General features: G+C 34.0%; 2 protein-coding genes across 2 annotated transcripts in view; both read left to right on the plus strand.

Annotated features, from left to right (window-relative positions):
- LOC110462728 (ankyrin repeat domain-containing protein SOWAHC-like) overlaps nt 1–7,058 on the plus strand; it is a 23,177-nt gene extending 16,119 nt beyond the window's left edge. Inside the window, exons 8-9 of the mRNA XM_021516842.1 lie at nt 1,341–1,430; nt 6,978–7,058. Coding sequence (XP_021372517.1) covers nt 1,341–1,430; nt 6,978–7,058 — 171 coding nt within the window. The remainder of the gene's footprint in view (nt 1–1,340; nt 1,431–6,977) is intronic.
- LOC110462477 overlaps nt 1,344–22,661 on the plus strand; it is a 27,289-nt gene continuing 5,971 nt past the window's right edge. Inside the window, exons 1-7 of the mRNA XM_021516443.1 lie at nt 1,344–1,430; nt 1,523–1,525; nt 6,710–6,712; nt 7,887–7,959; nt 8,814–8,894; nt 18,408–18,443; nt 19,775–20,028. Coding sequence (XP_021372118.1) covers nt 7,914–7,959; nt 8,814–8,894; nt 18,408–18,443; nt 19,775–20,028 — 417 coding nt within the window. The 5' untranslated portion in view covers nt 1,344–1,430; nt 1,523–1,525; nt 6,710–6,712; nt 7,887–7,913. The remainder of the gene's footprint in view (nt 1,431–1,522; nt 1,526–6,709; nt 6,713–7,886; nt 7,960–8,813; nt 8,895–18,407; nt 18,444–19,774; nt 20,029–22,661) is intronic.

Genomic DNA, 22,661 nt, shown 5'->3' on the forward strand with positions numbered 1-22,661 from the left:
AAAGAGACAAATGCAGTCATGATATTAGAATTGATCCTGGGGTCTGGCCACAACCGTAGGGACCTAGTTTCTGCGTCACAGCTTGGAAACAGTTGAGATCCCCACCCCATAACCATACATAAAATTGCTGGGCATGAAAAATTGAATACAGATATATATGCTACAAGGATTGGCCTTGGGGTCTGGCATATTCCCTTGGATCTCATTTGGAGAATATTCTGCCATGATTGCTTAGATATCAAGGTGAGCGATACAGGCCCTATGGGCCTCTTGTTTTATAAAAGTGATAATTTATAAATAACATTTGTTTTACTGTGTACATTTTTTGAAGTGTGTACAACCAATGAATGTTATATTTTGATTTGTCATTAACTGTATATAATGAAGATACTTTTCTTGCTGTAGTAAAAGTTGTGAGTAAGCCCAGTGCTCTTGACCCCTTTCTTGGAACGTAACCCGGTTAAATATGTGGTGTCTTTTCATAAAGTTCTCAGAATATACAATATTTTGTTTTTAAAACTTCCATTCTGTTTTCTTTTTCATGTTCTACTTCTGCAGGGCGTAAGTATACACCAAACCAGCGGTTAACACCTGTGGCTAGTAACCACGAAGTTGGTACTTGTATGATGTACCTCTAATAGATCCGGGCATATTAAGTATTACCACTATAAGGACAGACCATCCTGTCAAATGGGCTGGAGTTATATGTAATTTATTGTTAGGTCGACCATTAACAGAGCTGGAGTTACATGTAATTTATTGTTAGGTCGACCATTAACAGAGCTGCCATTAACATTCAAAAAGTTCACTTTGCACTTACACCTTGATAAAATGGAAAATTGTCCCCTGATTTAACAAAATTGTGGTGTAAGGTTGTTCTGTGCAATGAATAGATTGTCTTTGAGCAAAAAGCAGAATACAGATAATGTGTGCTTAGTTTAAAAGTAAGACAATGAGGGTAGTGAGTATTCTGGAATCTCCCTTAAATAAGGAGACTTGACATTGCTGGACGTTTTTATGTTTTTGTGTGGATGTTTAACAGCTAATTAATCATTGTCCTGTGTTTCTCTTCCTTGTGATGGCTGCTGTGTTGGTTTGGACGTATTTCATCATCACATTAGTATGTAAGTATACACCAAATACAAGACAGTATTTTTAATCATTATTTCTGTTTTAATTATTTCAACATAAAGAAATCAAACATTTTCATGATCTTTCTTTCTTATTTTAAATTAAAATTACTTTGTTACCAGGAAAATTGATCTATAATGCATTTCACATGAAATTTCTAAACAGCAGGATTGGTCTGTATTTTATATCCTCTGTATTCCTTTTTGTAGACTGCAGTTCATTGGGCAGCAAAACATGGTAAATCAGAGGTGGTGAAACTGGTGTTAAGTAAGGGCAGCACTGATGTGAACAGGAGAACGGTAAGCAGTAGTTTTATATATACTTACCTCACCTTTAAAGTCGTAACGGGATTTCTCATGTAAAAAACTATTTTGAAGTAAAGATCAGAAAGAATGTAAAAGATGACTATTTATAGATTACTTTTATACACATATGTGTACAGGTATATGTTATTATATATTATACAGTCCATTGGTAGGTACAATAAAACATATCACCACACACCTGTAAGGTACAGTATATCTTGTAAGATAAAAAGAGACATTTGTAGTTCCCCCGATTATAACTAGTGCAATAAGAAACTACATAAAAATTAAATCCCAGTGATATATGGAATACCCCCACCCAAACAACCCAACCCCCTGATAACTAATTACACTTGTTCTGTATACATTTGTACCTGATGTAAAATTGAGTTGGTAGTTACAATGGGTCATATCTATATATTTATTTCATATTTTCTTTTCTTTTCCATATCACCTGGATACACAGAATGTGAGTATACTGTATATGACGAGTTATATTTTAGACATAAACTGAAGTGTATGATATACCTGTCATCAGTTGATCCTTATATGTTTTCAAGATCTCCATCAATTTTTCGTAAAGACGGAACAAAAGCAAGGGAAGATAGAAGATAACATATTCAAAATGTCTTCGGTGAGAGGGAAAGATCAGCTTTTCTGCTGCTCGTGTAAAGAACATTATTGCTGCAACTATTCCAGGACCTTGGATTATTTATGTAAAATATCAATGACCATTTCACTGTGTATTAATGTGCTAATTAAACGTTTTATCCTGAATTGTTTTGGTGTATTAGTTGTGTAAGTAACCCTTGTTGTCAGACCCGATGATTGTTTTGGTGTATACGTTGTGTAAGTAACCCTTGTTGTCAGACCTGATGATTGTTTTGGTGTATTAGTTGTGTAAGTAACCCTTGTTGTCAGACCTGATGATTGTTTTGGTGTATTAGTTGTGTAAGTAACCCTTGTTGTCAGACCTGATGATTGTTTTGGTGTATTAGTTGTGTAAGTAACCCTTGTTGTCAGACCTGATGATTGTTTTGGTGTATTAGTTGTGTAAGTAACCCTTGTTGTCAGACCTGATGATTGTTTTGGTGTATTAGTTGTGTAAGTAACCCTTGTTGTCAGACCTGATGATTGTTTTGGTGTATTAGTTGTGTAAGTAACCCTTGTTGTCAGACCTGATGATTGTTTTGGTGTATTAGTTGTGTAAGTAACCCTTGTTGTCAGACCTGATGATTGTTTTGGTGTATTAGTTGTGTAAGTAACCCTTGTTGTCAGACCTGATGATTGTTTTGGTGTATTAGTTGTGTAAGTAACCCTTGTTGTCAGACCTGATGATTGTTTTGGTGTATTAGTTGTGTAAGTAACCCTTGTTGTCAGACCTGATGATTGTTTTGGTGTATTAGTTGTGTAAGTAACCCTTGTTGTCAGACCTGATGATTGTTTTGGTGTATTAGTTGTGTAAGTAACCCTTGTTGTCAGACCTGATGATTGTTTTGGTGTATTAGTTGTGTAAGTAACCCTTGTTGTCAGACCTGATGATTGTTTTGGTGTATTAGTTGTGTAAGTAACCCTTGTTGTCAGACCTGATGATTGTTTTGGTGTATTAGTTGTGTAAGTAACCCTTGTTGTCAGACCTGATGATTGTTTTGGTGTATTAGTTGTGTAAGTAACCCTTGTTGTCAGACCTGATGATTGTTTTGGTGTATTAGTTGTGTAAGTAACCCTTGTTGTCAGACCTGATGATTGTTTTGGTGTATTAGTTGTGTAAGTAACCCTTGTTGTCAGACCTGATGATTGTTTTGGTGTATTAGTTGTGTAAGTAACCCTTGTTGTCAGACCTGATGATTGTTTTGGTGTATTAGTTGTGTAAGTAACCCTTGTTGTCAGACCTGATGATTGTTTTGGTGTATTAGTTGTGTAAGTAACCCTTGTTGTCAGACCTGATGATTGTTTTGGTGTATTAGTTGTGTAAGTAACCCTTGTTGTCAGACCTGATGATTGTTTTGGTGTATTAGTTGTGTAAGTAACCCTTGTTGTCAGACCTGATGATTGTTTTGGTGTATTAGTTGTGTAAGTAACCCTTGTTGTCAGACCTGATGATTGTTTTGGTGTATTAGTTGTGTAAGTAACCCTTGTTGTCAGACCTGATGATTGTTTTGGTGTATTAGTTGTGTAAGTAACCCTTGTTGTCAGACCTGATGATTGTTTTGGTGTATTAGTTGTGTAAGTAACCCTTGTTGTCAGACCTGATGATTGTTTTGGTGTATTAGTTGTGTAAGTAACCCTTGTTGTCAGACCTGATGATTGTTTTGGTGTATTAGTTGTGTAAGTAACCCTTGTTGTCAGACCTGATGATTGTTTTGGTGTATTAGTTGTGTAAGTAACCCTTGTTGTCAGACCTGATGATTGTTTTGGTGTATTAGTTGTGTAAGTAACCCTTGTTGTCAGACCTGATGATTGTTTTGGTGTATTAGTTGTGTAAGTAACCCTTGTTGTCAGACCTGATGATTGTTTTGGTGTATTAGTTGTGTAAGTAACCCTTGTTGTCAGACCTGATGATTGTTTTGGTGTATTAGTTGTGTAAGTAACCCTTGTTGTCAGACCTGATGATTGTTTTGGTGTATTAGTTGTGTAAGTAACCCTTGTTGTCAGACCTGATGATTGTTTTGGTGTATTAGTTGTGTAAGTAACCCTTGTTGTCAGACCTGATGATTGTTTTGGTGTATTAGTTGTGTAAGTAACCCTTGTTGTCAGACCTGATGATTGTTTTGGTGTATTAGTTGTGTAAGTAACCCTTGTTGTCAGACCTGATGATTGTTTTGGTGTATTAGTTGTGTAAGTAACCCTTGTTGTCAGACCTGATGATTGTTTTGGTGTATTAGTTGTGTAAGTAACCCTTGTTGTCAGACCTGATGATTGTTTTGGTGTATTAGTTGTGTAAGTAACCCTTGTTGTCAGACCTGATGATTGTTTTGGTGTATTAGTTGTGTAAGTAACCCTTGTTGTCAGACCTGATGATTGTTTTGGTGTATTAGTTGTGTAAGTAACCCTTGTTGTCAGACCTGATGATTGTTTTGGTGTATTAGTTGTGTAAGTAACCCTTGTTGTCAGACCTGATGATTGTTTTGGTGTATTAGTTGTGTAAGTAACCCTTGTTGTCAGACCTGATGATTGTTTTGGTGTATTAGTTGTGTAAGTAACCCTTGTTGTCAGACCTGATGATTGTTTTGGTGTATTAGTTGTGTAAGTAACCCTTGTTGTCAGACCTGATGATTGTTTTGGTGTATTAGTTGTGTAAGTAACCCTTGTTGTCAGACCTGATGATTGTTTTGGTGTATTAGTTGTGTAAGTAACCCTTGTTGTCAGACCTGATGATTGTTTTGGTGTATTAGTTGTGTAAGTAACCCTTGTTGTCAGACCTGATGATTGTTTTGGTGTATTAGTTGTGTAAGTAACCCTTGTTGTCAGACCTGATGATTGTTTTGGTGTATTAGTTGTGTAAGTAACCCTTGTTGTCAGACCTGATGATTGTTTTGGTGTATTAGTTGTGTAAGTAACCCTTGTTGTCAGACCTGATGATTGTTTTGGTGTATTAGTTGTGTAAGTAACCCTTGTTGTCAGACCTGATGATTGTTTTGGTGTATTAGTTGTGTAAGTAACCCTTGTTGTCAGACCTGATGATTGTTTTGGTGTATTAGTTGTGTAAGTAACCCTTGTTGTCAGACCTGATGATTGTTTTGGTGTATTAGTTGTGTAAGTAACCCTTGTTGTCAGACCTGATGATTGTTTTGGTGTATTAGTTGTGTAAGTAACCCTTGTTGTCAGACCTGATGATTGTTTTGGTGTATTAGTTGTGTAAGTAACCCTTGTTGTCAGACCTGATGATTGTTTTGGTGTATTAGTTGTGTAAGTAACCCTTGTTGTCAGACCTGATGATTGTTTTGGTGTATTAGTTGTGTAAGTAACCCTTGTTGTCAGACCTGATGATTGTTTTGGTGTATTAGTTGTGTAAGTAACCCTTGTTGTCAGACCTGATGATTGTTTTGGTGTATTAGTTGTGTAAGTAACCCTTGTTGTCAGACCTGATGATTGTTTTGGTGTATTAGTTGTGTAAGTAACCCTTGTTGTCAGACCTGATGATTGTTTTGGTGTATTAGTTGTGTAAGTAACCCTTGTTGTCAGACCTGATGATTGTTTTGGTGTATTAGTTGTGTAAGTAACCCTTGTTGTCAGACCTGATGATTGTTTTGGTGTATTAGTTGTGTAAGTAACCCTTGTTGTCAGACCTGATGATTGTTTTGGTGTATTAGTTGTGTAAGTAACCCTTGTTGTCAGACCTGATGATTGTTTTGGTGTATTAGTTGTGTAAGTAACCCTTGTTGTCAGACCTGATGATTGTTTTGGTGTATTAGTTGTGTAAGTAACCCTTGTTGTCAGACCTGATGATTGTTTTGGTGTATTAGTTGTGTAAGTAACCCTTGTTGTCAGACCTGATGATTGTTTTGGTGTATTAGTTGTGTAAGTAACCCTTGTTGTCAGACCTGATGATTGTTTTGGTGTATTAGTTGTGTAAGTAACCCTTGTTGTCAGACCTGATGATTGTTTTGGTGTATTAGTTGTGTAAGTAACCCTTGTTGTCAGACCTGATGATTGTTTTGGTGTATTAGTTGTGTAAGTAACCCTTGTTGTCAGACCTGATGATTGTTTTGGTGTATTAGTTGTGTAAGTAACCCTTGTTGTCAGACCTGATGATTGTTTTGGTGTATTAGTTGTGTAAGTAACCCTTGTTGTCAGACCTGATGATTGTTTTGGTGTATTAGTTGTGTAAGTAACCCTTGTTGTCAGACCTGATGATTGTTTTGGTGTATTAGTTGTGTAAGTAACCCTTGTTGTCAGACCTGATGATTGTTTTGGTGTATTAGTTGTGTAAGTAACCCTTGTTGTCAGACCTGATGATTGTTTTGGTGTATTAGTTGTGTAAGTAACCCTTGTTGTCAGACCTGATGATTGTTTTGGTGTATTAGTTGTGTAAGTAACCCTTGTTGTCAGACCTGATGATTGTTTTGGTGTATTAGTTGTGTAAGTAACCCTTGTTGTCAGACCTGATGATTGTTTTGGTGTATTAGTTGTGTAAGTAACCCTTGTTGTCAGACCTGATGTGATGTTTCTAGTGCTGCACCGTTAAGCATGAACTAACGAAATATTCCACCATTCTATTTCCATATGATGATCCTGTCGTTGGTTGGTCACTTGACTGCTACCGTTATCAGGGGGTAAGTTCTTATCTGTGTAGAAATATATTTCTCTCGTTCCTGTGTATGTATAGTTGAGCTGTCCAGGGCAAGAGGGAGTGTAGGAGATTATATCTTACTCCCCATTTCATGGGTATGACATCACAACTGGACTACAATCAAATAACCTCACAAAATCAGGAAAACCTGATACCTGATGTGGAAACTTTAATGCTGGTGAAATTGAAAGCTATTCATCAACCCTTTTAAGTGAAAAGGATGGGATATGTTAAATCTTGTTGAACAGACAGCTCAGAATAAAATTGATATTTCCAATAAGTACCCTAGCAAAGGCACATGGAACGAGAGAGCAAAAAGTAGTGTGTAGGGCAATCCCAACCAAGGAAATATTTTCTTCAAGCCTCAGATTTTCCCCGATTTGAAACCCCTCAGATGTGATTTCCTTATACTACACCCCTATTCATGAAATAGTCTTATAATGGTAATTCGGTATATGATGCAATTAAATAAAAGAATCTGAAATCTGACAAGATTTTTTTCTGATTTATAAGGTGACTGGTACACGATTAAAGTTTTAGTTTTTGGTTACCATTTGTGAATATGCATATACTGTGATTGTTATGGATTTTGATTTGAAATATAAATATTTCAAGTTGTTCAGTTAACAATAGTTAACCAATACAGTAAAGCTTATCTGTGATGACCACCCAATAGATAGAGCAAAGTGGTCTTATAGAAAGTTTATTACATAGAAACCATTGTGGATAAAGTAAAGCTTATCTGTTATGACCACCCAATAGATAGAGCAAAATGGTGTATAGAAAGTTTATTACATAGAAATCATTGTGGATAAAGTAAAGCTTATCTGTTATGACCACCCAATAGATAGAGCAAAATGTTCTTATAGAAAGTTTATTACATAGAAACCATTGTGGATAAAGTAAAGCTTATCTGTGATGACCACCCAATAAATAGAGCAAAATGGTGTATAGAAAGTTTATTACATAGAAATCATTGTGGATAAAGTAAAGCTTATCTGTTAAAACCATCCTAGGAATAGAACAAAATGGTGTATAGAAAGGTTATCACATAGAAATCATTGTGGATACGACTAAGGTGATCTTTATAGACAGATGGCAGGTTTCTCTGTATACAAAATAATTTGTGATTAACCTCCTGTTATATGTGTTTACAGGGCTACACACCTCTACACCTTGCCTCCATGCACGGCCATGAACAGATCATAGAGCTACTGGTACAGACATTCAGTAAGTATTTATATACCTTAAGGTAATAGGATTGTGTCACCATTTCTCAGTAGAATTTCTTCAAATTTTGTAGTTATATTGCTTTGAAGTAAAGAAAATATTCTGCCACAAAAAAAATATAGGTTGTCAGAATTTTAGGGATTTTAAATGGAAATTTATGTAAAAAGGATTGAAATTTGAAGAAAAAAATGAAAGACACAATTTTTGGCAAAATAATGTCAATAAAAATGATACTGACATAGATTAGTTTTGCGTTAATGTATATATCAATTTAATAAATGCTGAAATTGTATAAAATTAATTAACTACAAACGGTTAAAAATTGACATTTTATAATAAAACCATATACACATAGTAATTGCATGTTAGAGTTATCTTTCTTGAAAAACTTCACAGAAGTGAAATAGGTAGCCAGTTTCCTAAAGTACAGAAAAATGGACACATGCGAGTCATTGATAAAAAACAACTGAATTAATGCCTGGATTTCTTTGAAATATTGAGAGAACACACTGTTCTGTCAATAATAAACATACAATATTCATCAATTTAATATTAAACATTAGAATATGCGGAAATTGTGATACTGTCTCCCTACATTGGATTTTCAACTAGGGATGTACTTCCTATTTTCGTTTATCAATACACTCCTATGACCTTAACAACCATTAAAATGGACTGAATTTAATGGATGTCCCTGATGTGCTATGTGTTCTTTGTCTACTACTCTACAGTAGCAGTCGGTGATATGAGCAGGTCTAGGATTTAGGGCGAAAGTTTAAAATTATTGTATATCAAATGTAATTGGTTCATTAAGAAGAATTAAAATTGTTGACATGATTATTTCTCCATTTCAGAAGCTGATCCAAACATTCGAGACTTCAGCGGAAAAAAGGCAAAGCAGTATCTACCCAACTCAGCATCCACCAAGGCCCAACGTAAGCAAATCGTTCCTTCGGTACCTAACCCTGGCCCAGGGGACATAACCCATGATCTAACATCCTCCGTCACCCTACAGGGGCCGGAGCTCCCATCCTCAGCTCGGTCCTCCCTGGTCCTCCGGAGGTCAACAGGGGCGGAGTCTAACTCTCGACAAAGTCTCAGATCTTCCATACAAATACAACACCTCGGTATGGGTGGCCTATGACCTTCAACCTCCTGTGGAGTTATTAGTTTGCCAGGATGAGGTCTTATATTTCTTGACCTCTGATCTCTTTGTTAATGACTTTATGTTCCAAGTTCTATTTTTAAAAGATTGTTAGGTGACTAGAAATTTTAAACAAAGCTTGTCTTCTTAATCAACATGTTTAACCTCAACCCCTGATTATAGTCCTCAATATAGTGAGTGATGGGGACATTTATGTTTAAGGCGGAGCTATGTGATCTTTTGACCCTGGTACACTTCCTGTTGACTGATTTGAGTGACAGGTTGTCCTTAGTAGCGGGCTCAGTAACGCGACTTTAGTTGTACACAGAGAGCAGCCGTTGTTTTGAAGGCAGCAGAGAATCTGAACATTTCCTTTTCAGTGTATATATCATATAGCTTTTTTAAGTAATTGTTGCTTTAATGTATAAACCAAAATATATGCAGCAAAATCTACTGCTAATCAGACGAGACAAAGCTTGGAAGAAGCTTGTCAATTAACATATATCATTCCTAGCCATGTAAACCTAATATCGCTCAGTGCTGTTAAACAAGTAACCTTATGTTTGTATTACCCCGCTTTCAGACACTGAACATGTTATATTCCACTCAGATTGCTTTAAAATGTTTACTAAGACAGATAAGAAACGAGCAGCAAGTATGTGGGTGCATGTGTATTGAAAACCACAGTTAATTAACACCCCAAATGCTGGTTTGGTTGTTATCAGTCAGCCTGTCCGTTGTTTGTTAGAGTGGTGCTGTGATAGACGGGTCTGGAGCTCTCAGCCCACCACTGTGTTGGTTATGGTCATCTTGAACAAGACATTGATTCAGACGAGGGGTTTATACATATACTTGTGTTTCTTGGAGAATTGTGATATCACTTAATAACAACAATTGTAACTGAAATTAGGATGTGAATTAAGGGCTCAAGACTAGGAATGCTTTACTTATTATAAGCCAAATTTATACTCATTTTATAGACACAAGGATTCAACTTCATTTATAAACATGTTAACACTTAACTATATAATTATTTATAGACACAAAAATCTAACTTAATTTATAGACCCACTTTCCCAGAAAGCCTTTTTTTTTACAGACAATGAAATATTTTCCACAGTGTATTGGTATAAGTTGTATAGAGTACAGGCTAGATGCTCTTTTTGGACATTCCTCTAGTCACAAATTACAGATATAGCTGTTCCTGTTATAGTTTGATAGATAATCAGTAATTGTTACTCACCCTAAGGTTAGACTTGTTACTCACCCTAAGGTTAGACTTGTTACTCAACCTAAGGTTAGTAATTGTTACTCACCCTAAGGTTAGACTTGTTACTCACCCTAAGGTTAGTAATTGTTACTCACCCTAAGGTTAGACTTGTTACTCACCCTAAGGTTAGACTTGTTACTCACCCTAAGGTTAGACTTGTTACTCACCCTAAGGTTAGATTTGAGATTTTATCCTAGTTGATGTATGTTGATGTGGTACGGGACTATAACTGTTTAACTTGTTGAATCACTGTTTATTTGTTAGATTATTTTTACGTGTGCCTTATATTCTACCAGATTGATGTTTTATTATAAACATTTGTGATACTAAACATGTTTACGATACTCATATATTCATATCTACATATATTGGTTACTGTATTCTCCATGTTTTCTTGATTTTATTATGCTATATCTACAAACAATTACTAGTTGCTTGCCATTTTCTAAAAATTGTGTTTTAAAAGAGTTTAATATATTCTACTAAAAACTACAAATAGAACTGCTTACCACTGTAGTTCTACAATTATAAAAAAAAAAATGAGTATTCTATAGACTTTAAAATAAGCTATAGATTGATTGAAATATACATGTACAGTTTGTTTACACAAATATTTGTTTTATGTTTTACATAAAAACTAGTGCTCATGTACCTAACTACAAGCCAGGCCAGTCCTCTCCACTTCTACCTAACCTCAACGAAACTTATTTCAAACCAATAACATACCTGAATTTCAGGTGAACAGTTACTTGTTCTGCTCTTTTATTTAAATAATCACATGATAACCATAGAATTGATATAATCATTAGTTAATAATGCTGATCTTTTCCTTGAACGCTTCGTCTGTTACAGAATGACTGCTTTATAGCAGTCAATGATGCTATTGATTAATTACTAAAATGTTACACTTAACCGATATTAAGTTTCAATGTAATGTCAGTGTGGTCCTATCATGAGTGTGTTTGGCATGATTACTGATTGGGGAAAGTAAATATCTTTAACACCAAATGATGCAGTAACTTACTATTAATCACTAAATAAAATAATATTTACACTTACTAGAAACAGAGCATGGTTTCTCCAAAACATGTATGTGTTTCACCACTGCCATGTAACATTCAACAGTGTGACTTCACCCCCTGTATAATAAACAACAGTGGGACTGTTTCACCCCCTGGATAATAAACAACAGTGGGACTGTTTCACCCCCTGTATAATAAACAACAGTGGGACTGTTTCACCTATTCCTTTTCGTGTAATTCTTTTTTTTTTGTAGATATTTTGTATACAAGTTATAACAGTTATATATTTCAAATAATAACAATTATTTACTCAATTTATAGACCATCTATATAAGAATTCATATATCTAATTTGTCATTTTATTTTTTATCTTTAGCACTGAAGCTAGACACTGGTAAATAATCCTTAGAGTCTCTGATCCCTAAATTTAATGTCAAATGACATTTTACTGATTCTTCTACACTTTCCTTGATTCTAAATCAATGATTTGACTGTCATGTAATTTTCAGACAATGATAACTGTCGGTGTGTACATTTTTTGACAGATGACGTTCACTACCGCAGTATTATCTCCCCTGATTGATTATCTCCCCCTGATGGGACTCACAGAAAGAATAGCTTGACCGATCTGTCTCGCACCTTTATGCGAAATTGGCAGCAATTATCACATATTGCCATATTCATCCATGTGTAAAAAAAAAAAAAAAAAATGTTTTCAAATATTCTATTTTTTGGTTAAACATACTTTTTTTATTGTGCCTCATATGTGACTATATTAGAGAATCTAAGCCCTCGAATGACTTAACCTGATCACAGTTATATTGACATCATGACATTGAACTCGCTAGTCTTTAAAAGTTGTCGTTGTGATATGTACAGTGGAGTCTCAACAGTGTTTTACTGGTTTTATTGAATATTTTTCAGATCAAACAAAGTATTTAAGCGTTATATTTCATCGTTCATCAATTACATTTTCGATATACATTTGTACATGTAACTTAAACAGCTTGCCATTGGCCGATGTCTGTGAAAATTCAGGATAAATTATTTAAATTGTCCGTGGAACATAAGTGAATTTTATTCTGCCACTCAGAATAACCCCCAGTAAAAGCATTACAGCATGTATTACTATATTTTTAATGTTTGTTTTTTACCATTTTATCATTTAACAGGATGTGTTTACAAGAGAGGAGCGATTAGAGATAGTCTGCAATCTGAGGTCTTCTTATACAGTTTATCCTTAGCCCCCGAATGATCATGTGACAATATTTATTTGCATTCTGAAAATTTCATTTGCTTATTAAGTTCATTAAACATAATTTTGCGGGTATTTATTTAATAGTTCAATGTTTACTGCACAAGATGACTGACAGCATTAGGACACCTTTAGCATTAGGACTGACAAAACCCTGACCTCATTTGCATATTACAAACAATGCATTGCAGCTGTGCATTCGTGCTTTGAAACTTCTATCTGAATGTATCTTTTTAAAATGCATTAGATTAACTTTGTTCTTTGATGAGCACTACCTGAGCTCCTCATTCCTACCATCTTATATACAAACACCTTCACTGCCTCGGGAAGGACACAGTACTATGTTACAGCCATGACTATAAATAGATTTATTATAGAGTAGCTCAAATCCTTTGCCTTCATTTGGGTTCTCAATTCACCACGTTGACCTCGTAAAGGGTAATTAGATGTACATGTAGTTATATAAAATTGTCATATTTTATTTCTTAGGAGACTTAATAGCATCATTGATTTTTTATTGATTTGTTCAGCTTGCCACTTTAATGAAATATAATAAAATAATAAATGCATGTTAATGTCAAATTACACTAACTACTGAAAATCTAGTCCCTCATTAAAAGGCTGCTTTATACTGAAAACTCATACACTATAAATTTACCAAAATAATAATAATCTAATATCTAATAAGGAAAACCAAGATGAAATAAATACTGGTAGATTCCATGCAAAAAAATATATCTGATTTTGGTTTGTTAGTTTTCCATAAAGTCTGGTTGGTTGTCTTTATTTGTTAATTACAGCAAACATCTGAAAAATCTAAATTATTCTATCACCTTGTAACAGTGCCTTATTAATTTAAGTTTATAAATTGGAAAACAAAATGCAGAAAGTTACAGTTAATTGTTATCAATTGTCAAATTGCAGGGTTAAATAATATTGGAAAAAATTACCAGAACTCATGCATGAAGCATTCTGCAAGTTGGTACAGTTATTTATTGTGAATTGTTATTTTTGCAATCTTACACCTAGCATGAATGATCTTACTATTTAAAACCAACATGGAATGCATGTGTAGGTGACCATGCCAGGCATGAGAGAAGATTGACTCGTATCAGCATGTCTTTTAGACACCACTCCCAGTAAATACAGAAGATTGACTCGTATCAGCATGTCTTTTAGACACCACTCCCAGTAAATACAGTGAATTACAATATAATACACCACTTACCATATTTTATCATTATGCCAACAATTTTATTTAGCAATACTATATTTTGTTTCAGGGAACCTCAAGTTCAAAAATATAATCTTCATGACATGATTTTGATTTGCTTACCACTACAGCAACTGTTTATTAATCAATTAATATCTGTTAATTCCTGTGTCAGGTGTGTGGTATTTTAAAGTGATTTTCCTATAGACATTAAAATTAATGATGAATGAATTTCTTTAAAAAATACAATTTTCTAGAGGAAGCAAGATATAAATCATTTAACAATTGGTTATATACAGATAATTTCTGGGTAAAGTGTTTTGACAGGTGTTGTTTTGTCATCAAACCTTTCATTAGCAAAGCCACTTTACACAAAGATGAAATGTGTTGAATTTGTAGACAGTGAATCAGGATTTGATTTTCTACAAAATACTGAAACATCATATGCGTATCAAATAAGGCTTCTAGTAAATTCTGTCAGTATTTATAACTGATGATGATGATTTACATTTGATGTAGAATGTTTTCGTATGGCTGTCCGCTCCCTGCAGCCTTGCTTTACCTGCTTCTACCACAACCCTTCTATGTATTTGTCAATGTGTTTGTTACGTTACATTAAAACATCATAGCTACTCCCAGGTGTGCAGTCCAGCATTACTATCAATGTATGTAAAATTACAGTTGGTTTAATTGATTAAAACATGCAGCTAGTGTACGTTAACGTATTTTAATTTTTATCAAATTGTATGTTTTGTAGCTTTCCTCATCTTTTTACATTTTGATAATTGTAGTTACCAGTGTTGCCAGACTGATGTTTTACATAAAAGGCAATAGATATAGTGATGCCATGTCTCCTGGAAAACTTTATATATTTTATTCATTAAAATTATATCCATTCTTGCTGCCAAATAAAGCTGTGCTCACCACTCATTTCATGAACTATTCCAAATGCATAATCTTATTTTCTTTGTTTATTATAATCTGGTACAGTAGAACTTATAATTAACGGGTATGTTTTCAAGGTATTGACAATATAAATCTTAAAGATATATTGTGGGAAAGTTTAACATGTCACAAAGGCCAAATCAATCTATATATGTGTTTCCTGTAGCATTGCCTTCCCTATATATATTATACCAGTAATGAATAAACAATCTAGAAGACCGATTTGCTACCGTGTTGCCTAATTATGTTGCCTAATTAACCATAAATGGGAAATAGTTTTAACAAGTCTGTCTTCCAGTTTGTTTATTCATTAGCATGGTACCAATCACACAAACAGTATTAAGTTATTTCAATATATATATCTTTATTGTGTGTGTGTTTGGATAATTGATATTGTGTGCATTGGTACAGTTGTGGGATCACAATGTTACATGATGTGCAGTGTGTGTGCAATGTGCACACAGTATTTTTGGTGCGTTGTGCAGTCACACAACTGTATAATATGAAGCAGTTTTATACAAAATATACAGCAATAGTTTGTAAAATCATTCTGTATTCAACTGGGTGAAATATATAAATACCTGTCCTCAGGGTTTTTTAAACTGGCACTTCCCCATAATTTCTCTTCCTCTCTATCTCCAATGCCCTGTAACGTCTGAAAGTCAGGGTTCACGCCCATGTTGATTTCCGTTTAGCCTAGTTCTGCTGTACCAATGTATATATGATGTAATTTAAGTAACTGACAATAAACAGTTTATCAATTGTATTTTTGTTTTGTTTGTTTCTTATGCAGTACACCATTTTGTCAGTCTATCTACTCAAATATCTTAAATTAATTTGTCAGACATTGCTGTGTGCTAGAAATTGCTATCCTTTATACTGTACAGGTAGGACAGTACGTATAATCCTTGACTTTTCAAACAAGATAAAATCATAGGTTTTTTGCTGTGTATTTTAGTGATTTGATAAATGAAATCATTTTTTTTTGCTGTGTATTTTAGTGATTTGATAAATGAAATCATTGTTTTTTTGCTGTGTATTTTAGTGATTTGATAAATCTGAAGTTTTTTTTGTTGTATTCTGAGTGAAACTAGGTGGTTACTTAGCAGCTTTTTCTTAATTGATAGACAAGATTTAAACCTTTGGAGGTTTCTTTTTATTCGGTGAATTGTCATACATCTACAATGGAAGAAAAGATTCTCTCTCTTTGGAACCAACAACAAATTTATGTTTGTCCTATCATGCCATTAAAATTCACCTATATATTGAAAAATAGGAATGTTTGATTAATTCCAAAATTAGATAACTTTAACAGTGCAAAAAGGGGAAACCCATTATCAATATGGATGTGCATGTTTCATGTAAATTCATTTTTATCTTTTAGAAGAAAGGTTTACTTTTATATAATTAAAATTGGATGACCTCAGAGTGACTCCTCGTAATGTTTTTGTGTAAGTACGTTTTGATTATTTGGTATGATGTTTTCTTTCCTACTCCGATATATATTTTAGTGCTTAGAGAGTTATCTCCCTTCCTTTGAACCCCGCCCACACTTTATAGGTAATGGAGTTTCTTATTTAGTAATGTAGATTGGAATGAAGTTGTGATTTTTCATCTCTATATTTTAACAAATCTTTATCAATTGTAACTTCATAGTAGTTGTCTGATTATAATGTATATCTTTAATTTACTTACAATTTTTCTGAAGAAAATATTGAGATGTATTTAAAAATCATTATAAACAAATAAATTTGAAAATTAATAGTGTTTTAGCACTTCTACCCTTCTTCACTCATTATTTATCCTTGCATCAGTTTCTGGAATGAGACATGCACTCTGTACCTATAACCTGTTTGCAGTGTTTTTACCGGGGAACGCCACTGTGTGAATGAAGCTGTAGTCTCTAGTAAAATATACAATAGATATAAGTAGTAGACTAGATTTTTGTGGGAATCCAGATTTATGTATTAATGGAAAAGGAGTGTACATTTAAATAAAACTGAATCCTGGGACCAAATCCAGGGGTCGGAATGCCATCAAATAACTTTAACAGTGGGGAAATCTTCAGTTGAAATTTCAAGACAGCTATTTTTTTTTATTTTATTACATCTTTATCCAGGTAAAAACATCTTTTTTGTCAGAGATCAAATATGAGCTACATTGGCCTCATAGGCCTTTTGTTTTATTTGTCAGGTAATAAATTATTTCAAAATTTCATTCTTATTCCATAACTGTATTCCATCATAATGTGAATTCATTATTGCTCTGACCGTTGATGTTTGAATTCATTATTGCTCTGACCGTTGATGTTTGAATTCATTATTGCTCTGACCGTTGATGTTTGAATTCTGTTTCATGGACAATGAATGGTTATGTACTTTATTGCTTTATGAAGGAATGATGTTTTTTTCTTCCTAATTGACTATAAGCTGATATCATGTGTTGTTTTTTCCCTCATAACTTGTGTTGTTCATTGATGAGGTGCCAACATTTTATAACATAAAACAGCAGAATTCATTATCTCATTCATATATTATTCTATGTAGTTATTCTACTGACATCAACAAAGCAAGGTCAAGAAAGTTGAATCTGTTGTTATTTTAAGTGTTTTTCAGTACACAGTGGATACATAGAGGTTACTTTAGCTTTGGTTGTATATTGTCAACATATTGCACATACACATCTCAATGAGACTGTCAAATTATAATTAATATATTCCTGACAGCATAAAAGGATGAAGATATTGCATTGTGACATCGTTGATGTTTACATGGATATACATTTTAAAAACTAATTGGGGTTTTGTTTACTAACAGTCGGGCAGTTACAGTAAACTGGTGTATTTATCAGCAACGATGAAAACTGTTTTTATTTCAGAGTTGATATGATGTTTATCAGAACAAAACTATTTTACTCCATTAGAACTAACTAGAGCAGCCTGCATTGAAGGCTAGCTTGTGAAATTAAATATCGTCATCTTTATTTTGTGATTACGAAACAACCATTGATTATTTAACTGCTGTCTGACAGACTAACTATATCATTTATCATCCAGATTGGCTGTGATGTTTGTAGATCACTAAAGATATCAATTCATTATGTTAAAATATACTGCAATATAACTGAAGTTACTTTATACTGTAAACACAGGGTAACTGATTCATCTATACTGTAAACACAGGGTAACTGATTCATCTATACTGTAAACACAGGGTAACTGATTCATCTATACTGTAAACACAGGGTAACTGATTCATCTATACTGTAAACACAGGGTAACTGATTCATCTATACTGTAAACACAGGGTAACTGATTCATCTATACTGTAAACACAGGGTAACTGATTCATCTATACTGTAAACACAGGGTAACTGATTCATCTATACTGTAAACACAGGGTAACTGATTCATCTATACTGTAAACACAGGGTAACTGATTCATCTATACTGTAAACACAGGGTAACTGATTCATCTATACTGTAAACACAGGGTAACTGATTCATCTATACTGTAAACACAGGGTAACTGATTCATCTATACTGTAAACACAGGGTAACTGATTCATCTATACTGTAAGAAAGACTTTTTCTTTTCCAGAAATGTTGCTTTCCCGTCGACTTGGTACTTCATTAGGTAAGTTTTGCGCATTATATTTCTATATTGTCTACTGGTGTATACCTATAACTTGTGCGTGTAACATCACTTTATCTCCTCTATATACTGTGTATAATCACTATATCACATGGTCTCAACATCAGTCTAGTTTAATAGGTGCAAAACAAAATTTTACTAAAAAGAAGTATTGGTAATTTAGTTCAAACACTTCAACAAAAATACCGTATACAGAATAGTGAATTTTCAGAATTAATGAAATTAATAATCTATCAAATGTAAATCAGGTCCTAAAATATTAGCTGTCAGTTCACATTCACACATTCCCATGGTCTGGAGCTACATGAGAGATTATAAAACACTTCTTAAAATTTATGCCTAGAGATGAAGAACAGGAAATTCCACCAAATACTTTTTCATATTCAGTTAATACCAAGAGTTACCAGATGTTTAATCCCAATTTAGAAACCCCAATTTTCATATCCTTTACTCATAGGCATGAAAGGTTATTTTTCTTTCATTTTCAAATGACAAGAATTAGCTTAGAAACCATACAAATGTGTTTTGATTTTCTACCATTTTGAAATTTCCATCTTTCTGAATTAGCCATTAATAAACTATTCGGCTTTCAATGTTATCGCAGTTTATGTAAGTAGGTGTCAGAATTTTCCCAGTTTAAGTACGTCGGGTCATTATTGTCCCATTGTTACACAGGGCACATTAAATATTGAAATTGGGTGCATAGAAATTGATAGAAATTTCCTACACCCGTTTCCTGCCTTGACAGTTCTATCGTACAAACACAAGAAGGATGGATATATATATTTGATAATTGCCACACACGTTTCTCTACCATCAACAGCGTCAGTACTGCATGATAAAGTATTATATGTCAGTACTGCATGATAAAGTATAATACAGGGAGACTGTCCCTTTCACTGCTGTCTGTGTAAGCATTCCTTCAGGATCTAAATGTAGGATAGCTGATTGCTGTGTGTAACTTGTAGAGATGCTAGTACAATGTGTATTATTGATCAGTGCATGCAGAGCTACCAGTAAAAACAAGAAAAACTTATTAAAACAATATTATAAGTTATTGGTGAAAATAACCATATCACTAACTTTGAATTATGATCATCATTGTCCAATCTGCAAAATTTTGAACTAAATTCTTCAAAATTACTGAGATGAAATTAACTTTTTTTTTTACATCAATTTTATTCTGAAATATTGTAGATAAACCATTAATGTATGTTGTGAGCATCCGACATACACTGGTAGCCCTGTATAAGTCTAGACAGCATGCTGTAGCCTGTATAATCACTATATGACACTCGCTTATTGACTTACAGTATCAAGCAGATCTTTAGATGACTCCTTTTTACGAAGTACTTCATTTAGAAAGAGCAATCGTGCTAAAGCCATCACATCACTCATACAAACCACATCCGCCGGGATGAGAAAGGCTATGCTTCGGACAAGTTGGCAGGGATCCTGGGAGAATATGTCCAGTGATCGTACACACCGAGGTCTACGGTCCCGTAGCCCTAGCTCCACCCCTCCAGGGAGTGCCGGCCCCTCACCCAGTACTCCCCGCCGAGGCGTCGTAAGTGTTGCCAACTAAAGAAGTAATTGCTATGAAAACTGTAACAATAATGATACAGTAAAACCTCGTTATACTGCCAACATTCGTCTAGAGAAACTTGGAATCATTAAGGGGTGAGATAATTGATGAAATATGTAAAGGAATTTTTAAGAAAAAGGTGAAAAGGTGACCTCGAGATATAATGGCAGTATACAAGGTAGCAAATGGATCCAGTGGCATAATATTGAGGTTTTACTGTACTGGTTTTCAAGGTTAGATACAGTAAGTACATATGGTTCTATTTCATTTATGTACCATTGAGTTATAGCTTTACTTGTCACGTATTCACCACCAGTGTAGAAATGCTGAGCACGGACCTGTTTATCTCTACCTGCCTAGATCAAAAACATACAGGAAGTCAGTGTTGATGTATAGTAAATCAGAAACATACAGGAAGTCAGTGTTAATGTATAGTAGATCAGAAACATACAGGAAGTCAGTGATAACATAATGTATAGTAGATAAGAAACATACAGGAAGTCAGTGTTAACATAATGAATTGTAGATCAGAAACATACAGGAAGTCAGTGTTAATGTATTGTAGATCAGAAACATACAGGAAGTCAGTGTTAATGTCTAGTAGATCAGAAACATACAGGAAGTCAGTGTCAGTGTATAGTAGATCAGAAACATACAGGAAGTCAGTGGTAATGTATAGTAGATCAGAAACATACAGGAAGTCAGGGTTAATGTATAGTAGATCAGAAACATACAGGAAATCAGTGTTAACATAATGTATAGTAGATCAGAAACATATAGGAAGTCAGTGTTAATGTATAGTAGATCAAAAACATACAGGAAGTCAGTGTTAATGTATAGTAAATGAGAAACATACAGGAAGTCAGTGTTAACATAATGTATAGCAGATCACAAACAAACAGGAAGTCAGTGCTAACATAATGTATAGCAAATCAGATACATACAGAAAGTCAGTGCTAACATAATGTATAGTATATCAGAAACATACAGGAAGTCAGTGTTAATGTATTGTAGATCAGAAACATACAGGAAGTCAGTGTTAGCATAATGTATAGCAGATCAGAAACAAACAGGCAGTCAGTGCTAACATAATGTATAGCAGATCAGATACATACAGAAAGTCAGTGCTAACATAATGTATAGTATATCAGAAACATACAGGAAGTCAGTGTTAATGTCTAGTAGATCAGAAACATACAGGAAGTCAGTGTTAATGTGTAGTAGATCAGAAACATACAGGAAGTCAGTGTCAGTGTATAGTAGATCAGAAACATACAGGAAGTCAGTGTTAATGTGTAGTAGATCAGAAACATACAGGAAGTCAGTGGTAATGTATAGTAGATCAGAAACATACAGGAAGTCAGTTTTAATGTATAGTAGATCAGAAACATACAGGAAATCAGTGTTAACATAATGTATAGTAGATCAGATACATACAGGAAGTCAGTGTTAACATAATGTATAGCAGATCACAAACAAACAGGAAGTCAGTGCTAACATAATGTATAGCAAATCAGATACATACAGAAAGTCAGTGCTAACATAATGTATAGTATATCAGAAACATACAGGAAGTCAGTGTTAATGTCTAGTAGATCAGAAACATACAGGAAGTCAGTGGTAATGTATAGTAGATCAGAAACATACAGGAAGTCAGTGGTAATGTATAGTAGATCAGAAACATACAGGAAATCAGTGTTAACATAATGTATAGTAGATCAGATACATACAGGAAGTCAGTGTTAACATAATGTATAGCAGATCAGAAACAAACAGGAAGTCAGTGCTAACATAATGTATAGCAGATCAGATACATACAGAAAGTCAGTGCTAACATAATGTATAGTAGATCAGAAACATACAGGAAGTCAGTGTTAATGTATAGTAGATCAGAAACATACAGGAAGTCAGTGTTAATGTATAGTAGATCAGAAACATACAGGAAGTCAGTGTTAACATAATGTATAGTAGATCAGAAACATACAGGAAGTCAGTGTTAATGTATAGTAGATCAGAAACATACAGGAAGTCAGTGTTAACATAATGTATAGTAGATCAGAAACATACAGGAAGTCAGTGTTAACATAATGTATAGTAGATCAGAAACATACAGGAAGTCAGTGTTAACATAATGTATAGTAGATCAGAAACATACAGGAAGTCAGTGTTAACATAATGTATAGTAGATCAGAAACATACAGGAAGTCAGTGTTAACATAATGTATAGTAGATCAGAAACATACAGGAAGTCAGTGTTAACATAATGTATAGTAGATCAGAAACATACAGGAAGTCAGTGTTAACATAATGTATAGTAGATCAGAAACATACAGGAAGTCAGTGTTAACATAATGTATAGTAGATCAGAAACATACAGGAAGTCAGTGTTAACATAATGTATAGTAGATCAGAAACATACAGGAAGTCAGTGTTAACATAATGTATAGTAGATCAGAAACATACAGGAAGTCAGTGTTAACATAATGTATAGTAGATCAGAAACATACAGGAAGTCAGTGTTAACATAATGTATAGTAGATCAGAAACATACAGGAAGTCAGTGTTAACATAATGTATAGTAGATCAGAAACATACAGGAAGTCAGTGTTAACATA

Source organism: Mizuhopecten yessoensis, unplaced genomic scaffold (genome assembly GCF_002113885.1).
Source record: "Mizuhopecten yessoensis strain PY_sf001 unplaced genomic scaffold, ASM211388v2 scaffold1461, whole genome shotgun sequence".
NCBI classification, from domain to species: domain Eukaryota; kingdom Metazoa; phylum Mollusca; class Bivalvia; order Pectinida; family Pectinidae; genus Mizuhopecten; species Mizuhopecten yessoensis.